Here is a 19,006-nt window from a genome sequence, read left to right on the forward strand (position 1 = left end):
AGAAAAAGTACAAGAAATTGATGATGGTGTTTTGAAAGTACTGAAATTAAAATACAGAGGCTCTTGCCTGTTTCCCATCTCCATGGACTACAGGGAATCCAACCTCTACCTCCACCACTTATTAATAAGTGACTTCAAGTCTGTGTTTCCTCATATGTAAATGAAGACAGTAACAATATCCATCAGAAAATGGGACTGCTCTAAGCAATGTCCTCAGAGAGAATGAATGCAAAACTAATAAAAGTGTTCTGTGGACTGTCTTCACCTAGTGTTTCCATGGGTAATCACCTTCTGTAAGCAAATCAACTTGCTGAACACTGTGAATCTGGTGTGTCAATTGCCATATGGTTACCCATAGTGGGCAGTGTTTAGTGGAGCTCACAGGTTGAGACAGGCTTGAAGGAAGCAGGAGTGGCACCCACTTCCTAAACAACATGTCTCTGGAAAGACTATGAACATAGAGAAACAATGATAGTTATAGAACAGGACTCAGGTCTTTTGTTTATAGGGTTGCTATGAGTTGTTCTCAACTCAATGGCACTTAACAACAACAGCTACTTAATTTTACTCAAAGGCACTATAGTTTAATAAAAATGATCCAAATATGGTTTAATAAAATACTCAGTCTTGTAGATATAGATACATGTCAGTCTGGAGATAAGGTGTGTCTGATACAGTCTTTGCAATCACTTGCTATGCATCAGAGAGCTGGATAATGAATGACTAGGGAGGACAGAAGGAGAATTGATGCCTTTGAGCTGTGGTGTTGGAGAAAAGTATTGAATAAACTATGAATGCTAAGAAAATGAACAGGTTCTTCCTGGAGAGGGTTAAACTGGCTGCTCCTTGGAAGAATCAATTCTGAAGCCTCACCTGACATACTCTGGACATGTTGCAAGGGGGGACCAGTTCTTAGAGAGGGATGTCATTCTTGGGAGGGTGGAGTGACAGCACAGGAGAGTAAGATCCACAATGAGATGGACTGATTAAGTGAGTAGGGTAGGTGTGTCAGAGACATAAGATTGGCACAGGATAGAGCAGGCTTTAGGGCTGTTATACTTAGGGTTACTATGAGTCGCAGGTGACTTGATGGCACATAACACCACCAACACCAAATCAAGAAGTTTAACTATATGAAGAAGAATGTGGCCTTAGGATTGGAAGAGAGACTCATCAACAACCTGTATTATGCAGATGACATAACCTTGCTTACAGAAAGTGAACACTTGAAGCATTTACTAAAGAAGATCAAAGACTACAGCTTTCAATATGGATTATGTCTCAACATCAAGAAAATAAAAATCCTCACTTCTGGGCCATCAAGCAATACCATGATAGATGAGGAAGAGACTGATGTTGTCAACAAGCTCATTTTACTTGGACCCACAGTCAACACCAATGGTAGCAGCATCAAAAGACATATTACACTGGGAAATCTGCTGTCAAGAAACTCCTTAAAATGCTAACAAGTAAGGATGTCAATTAAAAGATTAAGATATGTCAAATCTAAGACATGGTATTTTCAGTTGTTTCTTATGCATCTGAAAGTTCAACAACAAATAAAAAAGACAGAAAGAAAAACTGATGCCTTTGAGGCATGGTTATGGAGAAGGGTACTGAATAATCCAGGGACTGTCAAAAGAACAAATAAACCTGTCTTGGAGGAGGTAAGACCAAGGTGCTTCTTAAGGGCAAGAATGGTGGTCTTACTTTTGGCTAGTCTTTGGACAAGGATACATCATGATATGAAAGGTCAGCAGGAGAGGAAGATCCTTAACGAGATGGACCATCAGAATGGGCTTGAGCATATGAGAGACGGTGAGGGTGAGGCTCAGACTTACTGTCCACAGGGTCACTATTTGTCATAGTTGACTTGACAGCACCTAACAACAACTTCCATAAGTTAACATTAATGAGGGAAATGAGTAGGATGGAATTCTGATTCAAATACATTCACTTAAATAGTAAATGGGGGTTAAACATCTAAAAAGCCTTTCATATTTGATTATGTTGAAGTAAATGTCAGTTCCCAAGTTCCTTCATTTGCTACAATGATGTGAAACAATTTGCTGTTAAGAACACATTCTGGAGAAAACAACAACAAACAATATAAAACAAAAAATCAACCAAAAAGAACACACTCTGAGTTCTATAGAATGCTGAGTCTGAGAGCAACACAAACCTTCATTGGCATGAGGTCCACATAGTGAGGACAAGGTGCTTCTGACATTAGCATAACAAACACTCATTAACAAATACTCAGGACCATGAACAAAACTCTGACTTTATGTGGGGTTAAACTGCAAAGATGATTATCATAGATGATCCCCAGTATCTGATCAGATAGACATATCAAACACTACCAGCAACGTATATAGGACCCAAGAGCCATAAATGGAAAGAGGAGCTCAAAGAACCAGCAGTTTACGTCAGAGAGAGACAGACTCTATTTTAACAAGCGGGAAGGAAGATCCTGCCCTTCAGTCTCCCAGGAGCCCAAGGACTAGTCCATTTTACCTTATCAAATAATAGAATGCAGCTTCGCTTAGATTGCCGGGTAATTTATGGAGGCTAACTAAAAAGTTATGAGGTGCCATCAAGTGGATGCTGACTCACGGGGATCCTATGAAGAACAGATGACAACCCTGCCCTATCCCGTTCCATCCTCACAATCTCCACCATGCTCAAGCCCACCACTAAGTCCTCTCTTGTGATGAGCTTTTCCAGAATGAGGGTTTTTTTCCCAAGGACTGGCCCTTCCTGATGGAAGGAATGTGAGACAAAGGTTCAGCATCAATCCAAGCTGTTTGGGAAGTTGATTCTTTTCAGGATTGTAACATTGTCTGGAATATACTGCTGCCAGAATCGGGTCACTGTGCCACAACCAGATACTCATCAGGGATTGTGCCTTCTTGGGTAACACGTACCCTGGGGGTGCTAATGCTTTCTTTTACCCAGGGAGGCAAATGCTCTAGGATAAACCTTTTCAGGTGAATGCCAGGTGTGGCTCCCTGCAAAACAGTCACAGGAGACAAGAGATACTCAATCACAGGACTTGAGTTTCAATCCCATGCATAGCAATTTCCATTAGCAAATCTTCAATCCCTGATGCCACACCTTCCTCATCTAGAAAATGGGCTGATTTCACCTTCCTGATAGGGCTTGATTCTGCTTCTGTCAGGGAGCAAATAATCTAGCACCCACACCCCATAGCCAGCAATGACATCCTAATAATTAATAACCAGCATGGGCAACGACACCATTGTTGTGTAAATTATTCAATTGTAAACAAAAAGATATTTGCAAGAAGATGCTCTTCCTTATTTACAGTCTCTTAAAGAGTATTTAAATACTGAATTTGCATGGTCTTTCTTAGACAACACTTCTCATATTTACTTAGTCATGATGTTCCAAGACAAGACTCAAATGTAAAATGCAGATGCTGCTCCTGGTGCTGCACAAAGGTGCCCACCGGGAACAAAAGAAAGCAAACCACAACTTTTCGGAAAACAAAGATACAGTAGAGAATAGCAAACTAGTTACTGAAACAGGTTTCTACTTTTCCTAGCATAAAAATATTTCAGTATCTATTTTATGAATAAATGTCTGAAAAAACTCCTTTGTTTTCTGCATATTTTCCTGTGAGAGTTTTGAAAATATTTGCTTCCTGTTGTAGCTTCTATCCAACAATTTAGTAAAAATATGGGAAGTGTAAAGTTTACTAAGAAGAACCTTGGGACAGTTGGGTCCTATTGTCATAGCAACAACAGAATCTTAAAGATCCCCATTTACGATACTATGATTATTTTCCACAGAAGAGAAGGTTCAATGATGAAATGGCTTAAGTTACAAGAATAAGTAGTGATATTTATAGGAAAACATTAACATGCCAGAACAATGCAGCAGATGAATCATTTCAAGGGAAAAAAGCAATATAACTACGATTTTGGCAAAGCATATAGGGAATTCTATATTGACATTTTACTGTGAACTCAAGTTAAAAAAATAAAAAAGGCTAAGTTAATTAACTTTTAGTTTTAGAAGAGTCTTGAGATTAATTCTCTAATTTATAATTTCACTAAAAGTCTTCAACTATTCTGGACTTTTACAAATTAGTAACGTGTCATACTAAAAGTAAATTTATTTTTCCTTAAGTGAATGTAAGAGGTATTTAGTGGTAAAGAATATAATACAACATTGTTTTTATTAGGCATCATCTAGTTGAGTACTACTCAGCCCCCCTATGAACAAGAAATCTGAACCCTGTCCTACCCTCTGCCATCTTCAACATCTCTGACACACTTGAGTTCATTGCTGGAGTCACTGTCAATCCAGTTGAAAGAGTTGAGGGTCTTCTTCTCCTTCACCATCTCTCCAGTTTTCTAAGCATGATGTCCCTCTCCAAGGAATAGCCTCACATGCCCAAAGTATGTGAGATTTAATTAACTTTTAGTTCCAGAAGTCTTAGCATTAATTTTCCAATTTATCATTTCACTATTCAGTCTTGGACTATTCTGAACTTTTTCAAATTAGGAACGTCTTATACTAAAAATAACATTATTTTTACTAAGATTAATTTTACTAAAAATTAGCCTTGTAAAATTGCTGTAGTTGTTGTGTACCACCAAGTTGGAAGTGACCTATAGCTGACCCTCCAGGGGGTTTTCAGAGGCAGTAAACTGCATGGGAGGAGACTGCCCAACTTTCTCCTGTGGAGCAGTTGGTGGATTAGAACGAAGTACCTTTGAATTGGCAGGAAATTTCTTACCACTAAGTCCCCCGAGCTCCCTAGGCTTGTATCGGGGAGAGATAAAGGATAACTTACTTCCACTATGGGAAGAACTTAATTATGAAAGGAAATAAAGCCATTTCATTTTTCTTACAGGTGTTTATAGACTTTTCATCGTCTTTGGTCAGTGGAATACTTTTATGTGTACAAACCACATGCCACTGAGTCAAACCCCAATTTTAGGAGACCCCATGTGTGTCAGAGTTGCACTGTACATCATAGGGTTTTTAGTGGCTTACTTTTTGGGAGATTGCCAAGCCTTTCTTCCAAGTTGTCTGTGGATAGATTAAAATCTCAATCCATGTGGATACCTACAAAGCATGTCAACCATAGCCCCACTTAGGGACTCCATACCTATACAAAAGGGTCCCTATTTCGGGGGGAGGGGGGGAAGACAGTTGTAAAGTTGCATTTCTGTAGTTTAGTACATTTTCCAGTGTGAAGAGCACTCACCAGCTTTCCCCTCTGCTGGGCCGACCTGGTTTCCCTCAAGGTGTACACGTCTCCGCAGACCGAGATCTCTCGCCAGACTCCAGGCTGAGACTCTTCCGTGAAGCCCCCTCTGGGATGCATCACCAGGACCCCGTTGGTGGTGAGCCCATCCATGTGGCCGTCGGGGTTCTTCCACTTTGCTGCCTTTTCCTGGAGAGCACAGCACAGGAAAGGAGACACGTGCCAAGATTACATTTCAAATGCAGGGATTCCAGAATCTCTTTAAATATCGGGTAGGCGCAGAGGAGAAGAAAGTGATGGATTCTCATTTTCTATTTCAAGCTTGATAATGGGAAGGATAAAACAGGCAATTATTCTGACAATATGAAAGAAGCGCTAACAGGAGGTGAGTGATTTATCACTGGAGACAGATTTCATCCATCTGGGGAGCTTAAGAAATAGAGCCTGATGCCTGGTTCTTCCCTCAGAGAGTCTTTGTAAGGAACTCCAGGGTGGTTCTAGAAATCAAGTGTGCCTTCTATAGTTCTGTATTTGTGTTTCATCTTATCCCCAAATGTTTTACAACTACTTATCTTGAAAGTATATAAAAGGATGAAGAATTACTTTAAAAAGTTTGTTAAAGTAAAAAATTTAAGGCAGTCTTAAGTTTACAAGTTGTTGCTATTATCTTTTCTACAAATCACTGTCTGTACCATCAAAAGTGGAAGGGACAGGCAAGCAACTCGATATGATCACAAGGCAAGACTCTTGGATGTGTGCACCAGAGACTGTACACCTTCTTCCAGGGTGCTAGACCCCACCAGACGTGATTCACATGATTCAAGTAAACACCAACAATTTCAGCCCATTTCTCCAATGGGCTTGAGCATGGCAGAGACTATGACGATGGCGCAGGACAGGGCAAGGTTTCAATTCTTGTCCACAGGGTTGCCGCGTACATTAGTCAATGGGACAGCACTTAGCAACATTATAATCCCAGCCCCCATGCCAATGACATGGCACAAAGATGGACAATCTCCTTCCTCCCGTGTGATTTACAGCCTCTGAAAACTCCCTGGGGAGTCAGCTCCAACTTGATGTCACAAAACAACAACAACAAACTCCTATGAGAGCTATCATTAAAAAGCAATTAACTTTTCCCCACAATTAAGAGTTTCTACAGTAATGTAGCTCCCCCTCCTCTGCAACAATATGCTCATTAAGAGAACTTACTCCAAGAAAGATGTTTTTGGACGAGTCAAACCCTGCCGCGAAGATCCGCGCCGTGTACGGCTCGTTCCTGTCACAGACGATCCTGCAGGCGAACCTGGAGATGGTGCTTTGGGTGATCTGAGCTTCATCACCATTCTGACTGCCCGAAATCGTGTCTGTAACGACGAAGTCGATAGGGCTTTCTGTTGACCTGCCCACCTGGATAAATCAAACACACTCATGATTCACCCAAGAATTATCCCAGCACCCAGCTCTGTTCCCCGGGATTGGGTGTGCAGGATCCCTCTGACATTCATGAAGTGTGCTTTGAGGGTCCAAATTTAAGGGGTAACATCTAGTTTCACTTCTCTTCCAGTTTACTTGAAGAAGCTATGCTTACCAATAGTCAGGTTTTACTGACTTAGACAGAGATCGATTTTCTATTCTAGAGGGGCAAATATTAGATTTTCCTTTAAACGTTAGATTTCACACTTGAAATCAGGCAGAAATAAAAAAAAAACTTGCATAGCTTTTTTTCTTTCTTTTCTATCTATGAGGAGTGATCAGCTGGGCTGGAGGACTGAAAGCAATGCAACCAAACCAAAGGTGGGTGACTTTTAATCTGTGGCTCTCTAGCCAGTCTTTCATTGTTTTTGTTCAAACATTCCTCTAGGTCATACAGCCCTGGTGTGTCCACTTGCCATACAGTGGTAACTTGTGGTTGCTGTGAGGCTGAACACTGTGACACTGATGTGTCAAATGTGTCAATGGTTGGTTACCCATGGTGGACAGTGTTGGGTGAAACTCCCCTATTAAAACAAGCTTGGAAGCAGGAGTGGCATCCACTTCCGTAATAGCTTGCCTCCGGAAACCCTATGAACCGGGAGAGAGGATGAGAGACACACAAGTGTTGAGGATTCTCCTTCATAGGGTCGCTATGAGTTGCCTGCGACTTGATGGCACTTAACAACAACAACAACAACAACATCCATGAGGAGAAATGTGGGGTCAGGATTGGTGGAAAATCTATCAACAATCTGCATTATGCAGATGACACAACACTGCTAGCTGAAACTGAGGAGGACCTGAAGCACTTGCTGCTGAGGGTCAGGGACTGCAGCCTTCAACATGGATTGAGGCTCAATGTCAAGAAGACAAAGATTCTCACCACTGGACAAATTGGCAGCATCAGGATGGATGGTGAAGAGATTGAGATTGTTCACAGCTTTAGTTTGCTTGGCTCCACGGTCAACATTCTTGGCACCAGCAGCCAGGAAATTAAAAGATGTATTGCAGTAGAAAGTCTGCTGTTAGGGACCTCTCCAAAGTACTGAAGAGCAATGGTGTCTCTCTGGGACTAAGGTGTGTCTGATAGAGGCCATGGCCTTTGCAATCACTTGTTATGCATCAGAGAGTTGGACAATGACCAAGGAGGATAGAAGGAGAACTGATGCCTTTGAGCTGTGGTGCTGAAGAAGAGTACTGAGGGTACCATGGACTGCTAAGAAAAAAAAACCAGATTCATCCAAGAGAGGGTTAAACCGGGCTGCTCCTTGGAGACAAGGATTCTGAGGCTCCGTCTAACATACTCTGGACATGCTGTAAGGAGGGACCGGTCCTTGGAGAGGGACAGAATGCTTGGGAGGGTGGAGGGCAGGTGTAGGAGGGGAAGGCCCTCTATGAGGTGGATTGATCCAGTGACTGGGGTAATCAGGATGGGTGTGCCAGAGGCAGTGCGATTGGCACAAGACAGAGAAGAGTTTAGGGCTGTTGTACAAAGGGTAGCTATGAGTCACAGGCGACTTGATGGTACATAACAACAACAACAACATTTCTAGGTAGTTAAGTGGTAAAGAGTTGCACTGCCAACCTAAAGGCAAATTGTTAAAGATCCACCAGTTGCTCTTCTGTAGAAAGATGGACAATCTCTGTCATACTACTAACTGTATCTGAAAACTGGCTAACAGGTCAGCTATGAGTTAGTCCCAACTCCACTGTGAATGCTGTTGTTGTGGTGTGCCATCGAGTTGGATCCAACTTATAGCTGAATCTCCAGAGGGTTTTTAGAGGCAGTAAATCCCACTGGAGGAGACTGCCCCTCCTTCTCCTGAGAAGCAACTGGTGGTTTGAACCAAGTGCCTTTGGGATTGCAGCACAGCCTCTTACCATGATGCTGCCACGATATACGGCAAGAGCAAATTTCTAGAAGAAAGACAGAGTTTTAAAGAAGTAAATGTAGGAATCCCTCTAGTTTCTTGATCAGCTCTACAAAATAGCATTCCCCACAAAATAAATTCAACATTGACTTGAGTAAGAGCAGGTATAAACTTGACAGAGATAGAATGTCTATTATCGTTTGCTGTGTAAAGAATGATGTAAAGGGCTTATATAAAATTCAGGATGTTCATCAAACAAATGATGGTAGAAGCTGGTTTTAGCAGTTCAATTTTCAATGTTTTAGAAACTGAAAAAGGTTTAAAAAGTTTCTAATAATATTTTATTTACTTACTTTCCTTGGTATGCTTAGTTGCTGCCAGAAAGAACATATTTTATTAGGAAAATTTCAGGGTTCTAACAAAGGTGTTGGAATTCAAGAAATAATACAAGACAGGTACCACTCTCCAGTGTGCACTGAGAAGAATGAAATATTGGTTTACAAATAAGGAAGTATTCAAGATGGAATATTTAAAATGTTCATGTAATTATGCTCCACAACTTTCAAACCAGAAAAAAAAATTATAAATGTTGTGTGTGCCACAGAGACTTCCTAAATGAAAATCATTTATATGTAAATGAGCTATATTTTCACTAAATACGTTAATGGTCTATTCTAGCAACAATGACTCTGATTTCAGCGCTTCCAACAGAGGAGGTACACATCTAACCCCAGATGCACACACCTCAGGCCCCCTAGCCCATTTCCAAGGTTATCTTCATTAAGACAGCTAAATTCTATCTTAAACATCAGCAATGCAGTTCATTTTTTTTATCTCAATGAATAAAAGTGAAATAATAATCTATATCTTGCATCATTTAACTCTGTTTGCTTCTTGGAACAGTATTATTTTTTTTTTAAATCTCACAGATACATTCTCATGCGTAGAATATCTCTGTAAAATCAACAGACAACAGACATCTATTTTCTCTTGTTTTTCACAACCCTTAATTTCTTGTCCTAATGAAATGTGCCTGGAATAAACCAAACCGCTGAGTTCACGGAAACTCATCAACTGGAATAGATGCAGATTGCTTGAACATTTCAGGTTTAGAAAACATCTAACTTGCTAAAAATGCAACATAAAGTTGAAATTAGTGATGTTATAAAATCATATTATACAAATCATCTTCTTAAACTTGCAACATCTCCCCTCCATAGGGTTCATTAAAAGGGTTATGCAGAGCTCTACTGAAGTGAGTCAGCTCCAATTTCTTTAAATGAGAGAGATTTAGATTAGCACAGGGATACCATTTCTTAACATACTAATCTTTCTTAAATTAGAAAAGGAACAGTGCTTACTGTAAAACAGTTAAATTTAGAAAAGTATGTGTTGCTGCTCTGAGTATCATCAAGTTGGAACCAACTCACAGCTGACCCTCCAGTCAGTTTGCAGGATACAAGAGGAAGCCGTCCACGGGGGGAAAAAATTTAAGGCTCTTACAAGACTCAGAACAAACGTGTCCCAAATATTTATTCCACTGCAGTTTAGGAATGATATGTGAGACGTTTGAAAACTGCCTCTGTTCTTCACCAAACCTGAAGCCCCACAAGGACCCAGTCTCTGTTCTCTTTCCTATAAACCTTCATGCAGGAGAGAAAAGACATTCAAAGCTGTCACAGGTTCAAATGGAAAGCATTAGTACCTTTTACTTCAAGAACATCACAAGGCTCTTCCTTCTTGCCTAGAGAGATAACCCTCTTCTGGAAAAGCCACGTTGGAGCTCACCCCAATGTATTAATGTCTTGAATTAACTGAAATTGACTGTAAAGCATGACATTTCATTCCAACTAGAACATTCTGCTGGGATCAATTGTTTCAAGTCATGATTCTTATCTGCCTGGTCATCTAAGGGGTGCTTATCAGTTCACTTCCATTTAGGTTTAAGTTATACAATGCTAGCAAAGTTCTGTACTTCAGGGCACTAGTATCAAGATGCTTTTCTAGGAAAAATATAAGCACTCTCCTGAAAAATCATTCAACATGGAGAATTTAGAGCCCGCCTTTTGTTTGTACCACTAAATCAACAATACATTATTAAAGAACTAAGACAAGATGTTTCTGAATTTATCTGACATTTACATGCTGCTGATATTCACATAGTTCTCCCACTGGGATCTTTATCTCCTACTACTGTCAATCACACAGACAGTAAATATCACCCAGCACTTTCAATTTTATATACAAGTAGTCCTTAGCTTATGACATATATGAATGAGGACAAACTGCTTTTAAAACTATGTTGTTATGTACTCTTGAGTCACCTGCAACTCATAGCGACCCTATGTACAACAGCCCTAAACCCTGCTCTATCCTGTGACAATCTCACTGTCTCTGACACACCTACCCCACTACCCCAGACACTGAATCAACCCACCTCACAGAGGGTCTTCCCCTCCTCTACCCTGCCCAGCATGACACCCCTCTTCTCTAAGAAATGATCCCTCCTTGCAACAGGTCCAAAGCATGTCAGATGAAGCTTCAGAATCCATGCTTCCAAAGCGCAGCCTGGTTTAATCCTCTCCAGAACAAACCTATTCATCCTCTTAGTAGTCCACCGTATATTCAATCCCATTCTTCTCAGAATCAGCCACAGTTTGTTGTCATCCACACAGTCAAATGCCTTTGTACAATCAATGAAACACAGACAGACATTCCTCTGGTACTCTCTGCTTTCAGCCAAGATCTATTTAACATTAGCTAAAACATCCCTAGTACCACGACCCCTTCTAAACCCAGCCTACACTTCAGGTAGTTCTCTGCTGATGCGCTGTTCCAGTCATTTTTGGATAATCTTCAGCAGAATCCTGCTTACATGTGATCTTAATGATATTATTCAATAATTTCCACACTCTGTTGGATCACCTTTCTTTCAAATGGAAACAAATATAGATATCTTCCAGTTGGTTGACCAAGTGGTTGTCCTCCAGATTTCTTGGCATAACCTGGGAAGCACATCTAGGGCAGCACCTGTCGGTTGAAATATGTCAATTGGTATACCATTAATCCCTGGGGCCTTATTTTTTGCCAATTCTTTCAAAGGAGCTTGAACTTTTTCCTTCATCGCCACAGGCTCTTGCTCATATGTTGTTTCATGAAATTCTCTGTGTCTGCCAATTCCTTTTGGTACAATGACTCTGTATACTCTTTTCATCTTCTTTTAATACTTTCAGGATCATTTAATATTCTGTCCAAAGCATCCTTAAGTATTGCAACTCGAGGCTTGAATTTCTTCTTTAGTTCCTTGAGCTTCAGAAATGCTGAGTGAATTCAGCCCCTTTGATTTTCTGACACTAGCTCTTCGCACAGTTCATTATAATACATTATAACGAATGTTTAAAACCATAATTTTTATTTTTTAAAAATACCTTTTGCTGCTAGTAATATTTCCCCCATATCAGCACCCATTTCTGCATGTCCTTCTTCCTGGTCTGTCTTAATCTGGAAGTTCTGCTGAAGCCTATTCACCGTGGGTGGCCCTGCTGGTATCCGGCAGTGCTTCACTGCGCTGTATTAAAAGTTGGAAACAATTCAACGCTACTCAACATCATCATTAACTAGATGGATTATATTCAATGCTGAGGCATGGAATATGCTGATGTTCTCATTCTCATATGAATACCCAAATACAAAGGTAGGATATATAAAGATACTGATCCTAAAAGGCAATAATGAAAACTTTCAAAAAACCCTTTTATAAGGGTTTAACTCTGTTGTAAGTTTTCAAAAAAACTCCAACTTGTTATAAAGAGTTAAACTCTGTTATAAATGGGTATAACAAAGTCACTGCAACAAAGCCTTATTCTAGCTGGGGAAATTACCTGTATATAAGAAAAGCTGAGTTTGCCATGTGAGTTGAGGCTGGTACAGATAACCGCGAAGCACCTGGAAAGGCTTCCTTACCTCTCCCCAACGAACCCAGCATCTGAAAGCTCGTTTTCTGACCTCCTTCCTGTCATCTGAAGCACTGATGCTCTTACTCAAGTTCAACCTCTTGACTAATCTTCATCATCTCTCCTTCCCAAGGACTTTGTTTTGATATTGTTTTTTTCTCTCCAGAAGCAGTCCTGTCTCTCTCTGTACTGGAGTGCACCAGTATTCCTCCAAAACTCTGTGTAGTTAAAAAAAAACACCAAAAACCAACCAACCAATTGGCCAACCAACCAAACTCACTGCCATTGAGTTGGAATCACCTGAGAGCTGATCCTACAGCGGGTTTTCAGAAGCTGTGAATCACGCAGGTAGTGTCCCTCTTTGTCCTGTTGAGCTGTTAGTGGATTTGAACCACCAGAGAGGTGCCACCTGAGGGTTAACAGCACAACGCCCTACAGATGACACGACCGGAGCTTCACTTTGTAGTAAAGGACTGTCACAGAATTCAATCTATTGCTGACAATTTTCTTTTTAAAAAAAAGTGAAAATGAGCACTAGAAAAGACAGCATCTGACTGGCAATGACAAACTGCTGTAAGAGTTCTTATATGCTGCCAGAAAATTTCTGTTATTGATCATGGTTTACACCCCTGACCCAATAAGCACTGTCTCCATCTTTGAGTAGCACTGCTCCCATCTTTAAAAACATTTTCTTCAGGAACCCCAACTACAGCCTTATTTCTCTTACTCACAGTGGGAATAAAAATGCAATACTAGATATAACTTCCGTTTCTTCACCTCTCTGCTCAACTTCTCCCCTCAAACTAACCCAATTGAACTTCCCTGCCCCTGGGCTAGTGAAACCTTGCTGAAGTCACAACAATCAATATGCTACTAAATCCAGGTTCAGGCAGTATACTCTGGTATATCTGTATCTAACATAAAATAAGTAAACACGTCCAGATCAGCAGGTAAGGAAACCCCCTTTCCTTCCCTTTCTGTTCCCTCCCTTATAATCTCATCAATTCTTATTCAACAAGACTGTCTAAATTTATGTTAAGGAAACAACTCTTGCTATTGCTATTAGGTGCTGTTAGGTGAACTGTGCTTCACTTTGACCCTGAGGTCAAAACCTGGTGATAAAAACCTTGCTAGATCCTGTGCCTCCAATAAACATCTCAAATGTAACAAGTTCAGAACTTGTAGATTCTCCTTCAGCCCAACACGTCCTCATGTTAATTCTAGGTATTCAGTTTGCTTATACAAATTTTAGTTTTTAAACAAACCTCAAATCATTCTTAGTTCTGTTTCTTTTCATACCTCTATATAAATCTAAAACTCACTGTTGTTGACTCAGAGCTAAATCCTCCTGCAGAACTGCTGATGGAGTCGAACAGGCCACCTTTATGTTAGCAACACAACTCCCTATGGATTATGCCTCCTCTGTAAATGCTCCAATTTTACCTTCAAAACACACTTTGATCTCTTTACTTTTCCCCACCATAGTTTTCTGTGGGCAAGAGTACAGCAGAGATTAGGTCTACTGTTCATAGGGTTTCTATGAGCATATAATAACAATTCCAGTGGCAAGCTTCTTTCTGTTGGATTCCATAACATTAGCCTTCAAACTGTTTTCCCGACTTTTATCCCCGCCTCATGGAATCTTCTCCAGCCTGCCACTGGAGTTAACTTTTAAAAAATAAGAAGGATTTTGTGAATGTCCTGTAGTTTTTTTCACTCACTGATGAGTACTTGAGTTGTTTCCGTCTCTTTGCTACTGTGAATAATGCTGCATTAAACATGACTGCGCATATAACTGTTTGTGTTGTAGCTCTTACTTCTTTAGGGCATATTCCTAATAGTGGGATAGCTAGGATCAAATGTTATTTCTGTTTTCAACTTTTTAAAGCAATACTAAACTGCATCGTGATTGCATTTTACATTTCCCCTAGCAGTGGATGAGAGATTCAATCTGACCACACCCTTGCCAGAATTTACTATTGGTGCTAGGATGAAGTGATATCCATTTTGATGGGTGTCTCTCTAATAGCTAGTAGTCTTCAACATTTTTTTCAAGGAGTAATATACAACACTTAAAAAAATGAAGAATTACCTGAGGTAATGGTGGTAGGTGTGTCAGAGACAGACTGGCTCAGGATAGAGCATGGTTCAGAGCAACTGTGTATAGAGTCACTATGAGTCTCAGTTAATTTGACTGCACATAACAACAACAACAACAACAACATATATAACATGGATGCATTTGGAGGACATTATGCCAAGTGAAATACATCTGTCAAAAACAGACAAATACCGTGTAAGGCCACTGTTTCAAAAGCTACACACCCATCAACAAATGGATAGAAAAACATTTATATATTATATAGATATAAATATATATAATATATAGATATAAATATATATAATAGATAGATATAAATATATATAATATATATTAGATATTATAAATACATAATATATAATATACAATATATGATATATAATATATATTATATATAGCTATAATAGATAGAAAAACATTTATATATCTCGCTCCCTCTCCAGCACTGAAAAACAATGAACTTGTAGAATATTACACAACATGGGGACCCTGGGGCACATAATGCTGAGTGAAATATCTCAGTCACAAAAAAGACAAATACTGCTTAGCAGCACTGTTACAAAGACCATTGATTGCATTGGAACACATGAAAGAAAGTGCTGTCTAAAAGGAATATATGATTATGCATTATATGTATGACAACAGCCCAGAATAAGAGATATATCATTATAAAGAGGATTGGGGGTTAGGGGTAGGGAGGTAGGTAATTGGGCAACAATGAATGAATATTTAAAAAAAAAAAAAAGGTGGACTCGAGGAAGGGGAAGGAAGGAAGGTGGATAAAATGTGCAACAATAAATGAATGAATCTAACTTCTCTGTAAATGTTCGTTCAAATCACAACTGAAATAAAATTTTATTTAAAAAAAAAGCTACAGAAAGGTTTATATACAGAGTGAATTATTCTAGCATGGCAACCACACTAGATGACATCTAGTATGGCAGGGAGGGTCAGGAGAGAAACTGAAAATTAATTAAAAGTTTGGTGCAGAGAAAGGAAATATGGAATAAATGATCAGACATTTTGTGGAACTACACATGAATGACTGTCTGAAAAAAACTAAGCTTTGTAAGTTTATACTCAAACCACAATAAAAGTAATTTTTTTAAAAAAGAAAAAAAAACCACAGGTAATACCCTCATGACCTCCTGGGGCTCTGTTTATTTCATGCTCTCTTTGTCTCCAGCCATGCAAATTAGGTCAGGATTAGACACATCATTGTCTTTCTTCAAAAAACTGTAGAAATAGTGTCCAGATATTCTAGTTACGGAGTGTCACATAGCCATGTAAACGGGTTCATTTTGATGTGGTTGCTTTCTTTGCTTAAAATCTTCTACCTTCAAATTGTTAGAATTAAATAACTCTTTACTTGGTCAAAAGACCATACATTACATTCCTGGCCTCTGTCTACCTCTCCCAGCTCCCTATCCTGTCTTCAGGACCCCTGCACTTGCTGTGTTTCCTCCACCTGAAATGCTTGCTTGTCTATGTCTTTTCTAGGATGTAGCTACTAACAGAAGGGCCTCTTAGCTGCTCTCTCCCTATCAGACGAGGACTGAGCACATGGAAGGTACTTGAAAATCACTTGTTAATGAATGGAAAGCTTGAACCTTATAAAACATATAGTATGTCCACAGTTTCAAGAAAGAGCTATGGGGAAAAAAATAGAAAAATTCATCAGCATTTTTCTCTTAACTAAATCTTTCACTGCTGGAGATTTGGAACAGATTGACAACTGACCCTGCAGTGGGTTTTCAGAGAGCAGATTGTCCATTTTTTTCTCTCAGAGCCACTGGTTGATTTGAACCACCAGAGGCGCTCAATCTCTGGGTTAGCAGCCCAGCTCCCTATGGACCAGTTCACCAGTTTAGTTAGTATCTGTAATTAAAATGGTATTAATTGTTATAATTGAAAACTACTGGAAACTAAAGTTAAACCTAAACAGAAAAAGGATACAATTTGCAGCAGCATCCAGATTGGTTTATCAAATTGAAATCTACTGGTGGAAAAAGACTAATACTGACTTAAACATCTATTCAGACCCCAGATCCTATCTATGATCAGAATGGATGTGGCATCATTTTGTTAGAGACTTTCTCAGCCAACCTATCACTTCCTCTGGTTCATTTTAGAAACTATTTCTTCTTCATGCTTTTTAGTTTCTCAATAGCCAGGTTCTCCAGGTTTTCCTTTACTTGTCTCTCTATGTATTGATAAGGGGTTGCACTGCCAACCCCAAGGCAGGCTGTTTGAATTCACCAGTTGCTCCACAGGAACAAAATGGTCAGTCTCCTCCTGCGCAATGAATAGTGTCTGAAAACCTGCTGGAGTGTCAGCTATGACTCAGTTCCAACTTGACAGCACATAACAACAACAACAACAATAACTCTAGAATATAATGACTGAGATCTGAATTTTTATTATATCAACTCAGAATTGCTCATACTCAACACATCCCTTAAATTAAGATCTAACTTTGATTTAATCCTCAGGAAATATTTCCTCAGGAATTCCTGAACTGTGGTGTTAAAGAAGAGTACTGACTATCCCACAGACTGCCAAAAGAACATACAAGGCTTGTCTTGGAGGAAGTACAACCAGGGAGATCTTTAGAGGCAAGAATGGTGAAGCTTCATCTCCACAAACTTTGGGCATGTTGTCACGAGGGGCCAGTCCTTGGAAAAGGACATCACAATGGCAAAGGTGGAGGGTCAGAGAAAGAGAAGAAGACCCTGAACAAGATGAACCAACATAAAGGCTGTAATAATGTGCTCAATCATATCAGAGATTGTGAGGACGGAGCAGCAGGGCCAGGTTCAGATCTGTCGTTTGCAAGGTCGCTGTGAGTCATTGTCAACTAGATGGCATATCACAACAACTACCTAATCCCACCACTGGAAATACAATAAGGAAGTGCTACTTTAAAATGGCCAGTTAACTTAGAATCATTTTCAGGTAATGTTGCCCAGCCTATAAAAAGAGCTGAAGTGACTGTCTCTCAGCACTGAGTTCTATAACTGGGAAATGTGAATGTTACTAAAGAATTGTGGAAGCAGGCATCCACTTCTTAAATAATATGCCTCCATAAACCCTATGAACTTTGATAAGTGTCAAGAGTTGCAGAGGGGCTTCAGGCCTTTTGTTCATAGGGTCACTATGAGTCATGCTAGACTCACAGGCAATCAACAACAACAAGAACTGATGCATTTGAATTGTAATGTTGGTGAAGAATACATGGACTTCCAGAAGAAGGACCAAATCTGTCTTGGGAGAAGTAGAGACAGTCTACTCCTTACAAGGAAGATGACAAAGCTTTTTTTCCATGTACTTTGGACTCATATGAGGCCAATATAGAAGGCCATCATGTTAGAAAAATCGAAGTCAGTGAAAAAGATGATGATGTTTAATGAGATAGATTGATAACAGTAACTGCAACAAGGATTTCAAACATAGCAACTGTTAGGTTGGTGCAGAAATAGCATCTCATTGTGTTGTTTATGAGTAGCTATGAGTCAGAACTGATTCTACAGCACGTTACCAACAGTGCTTCTGGTTGATATGTTTTTGTTAGTGGTAGGTTTCAGACAAATTTGTTGAAGGAGGGTAAATTAAAATATGTTTGACCAATATATCCAATTAGTCTGTGTATGAAACTAGAACATGATGGTAAAACTGATGTGTTGTTGTTCGATGTTGAGTTGCGTATGACCCATGGCAACCCTATGAATAATAGAGATGAACACTGTTCTATCCTGCGCCATCCCCACACTTTGTCACACTAGGGCTGAATACGGCAGTCACTGTGCCAATTCACCTGGTTGAGGGTCTTCACTCCTTTACCACCGTCTGCCTTTCCAAGCAGCGTGTACCTCTCCAAGGAACAGCCCCTCCTAGCAACATGCCTGAAGTATGGGGAGGCAAAGCTTTATCATCTTTACCTCCAAAGAGCACCCTGGCTGAACTTTCTAAGATGTATTTGTTTCTTCTTTTGGCAGTCTATGGGATGTTCAGTACTCTTCTCCAACACCACAGCTCAAAGATATCAATTCTTCTCTGTCATCTTCCTTCACTATCCACCTTCCAGATGCACAGAATGTGACTGGAAAGACCATGGCCTGAAAGAGATGCATCTTAGTCCTCAAACTGACATAATTTCTCTTCAATAATTTGGAGAGGTCCCTAACTGCAGACTTTCCCACTGCAATACATCTCCCAATTTCCTGACTGTTGGTACCAAGGGTGTTAACTGTGGATCTAAGTGAGATGAGGTTGTTGATAGTTTCAATCTTTTCTTCATCTCTTGTGATACTGCTTGTCAGTCCAGTGGTTAAGAATTTTTGCTTTCTTGGCATTGAGATGCAAT

At 39.8% G+C, this 19,006-nt stretch overlaps 1 protein-coding gene across 1 annotated transcript in view; it reads right to left on the minus strand.

Annotated features, from left to right (window-relative positions):
* The window catches only part of PELI2 (pellino E3 ubiquitin protein ligase family member 2), a 231,751-nt gene that overhangs the window by 6,216 nt on the left and 206,529 nt on the right, over nt 1-19,006 (minus strand). Inside the window, exons 4-5 of the mRNA XM_006894334.1 lie at nt 6,455-6,652; nt 5,243-5,431 (exon numbers count right to left, since the gene is read on the minus strand). Of these exons, the coding sequence (XP_006894396.1) occupies nt 5,243-5,431; nt 6,455-6,652 (387 nt within the window). The remainder of the gene's footprint in view (nt 1-5,242; nt 5,432-6,454; nt 6,653-19,006) is intronic.

Source organism: Elephantulus edwardii, unplaced genomic scaffold (genome assembly GCF_000299155.1).
Source record: "Elephantulus edwardii isolate Elephantulus edwardi_28Jun2011 unplaced genomic scaffold, EleEdw1.0 scaffold00140, whole genome shotgun sequence".
NCBI classification, from domain to species: Eukaryota; Metazoa; Chordata; class Mammalia; order Macroscelidea; family Macroscelididae; genus Elephantulus; species Elephantulus edwardii.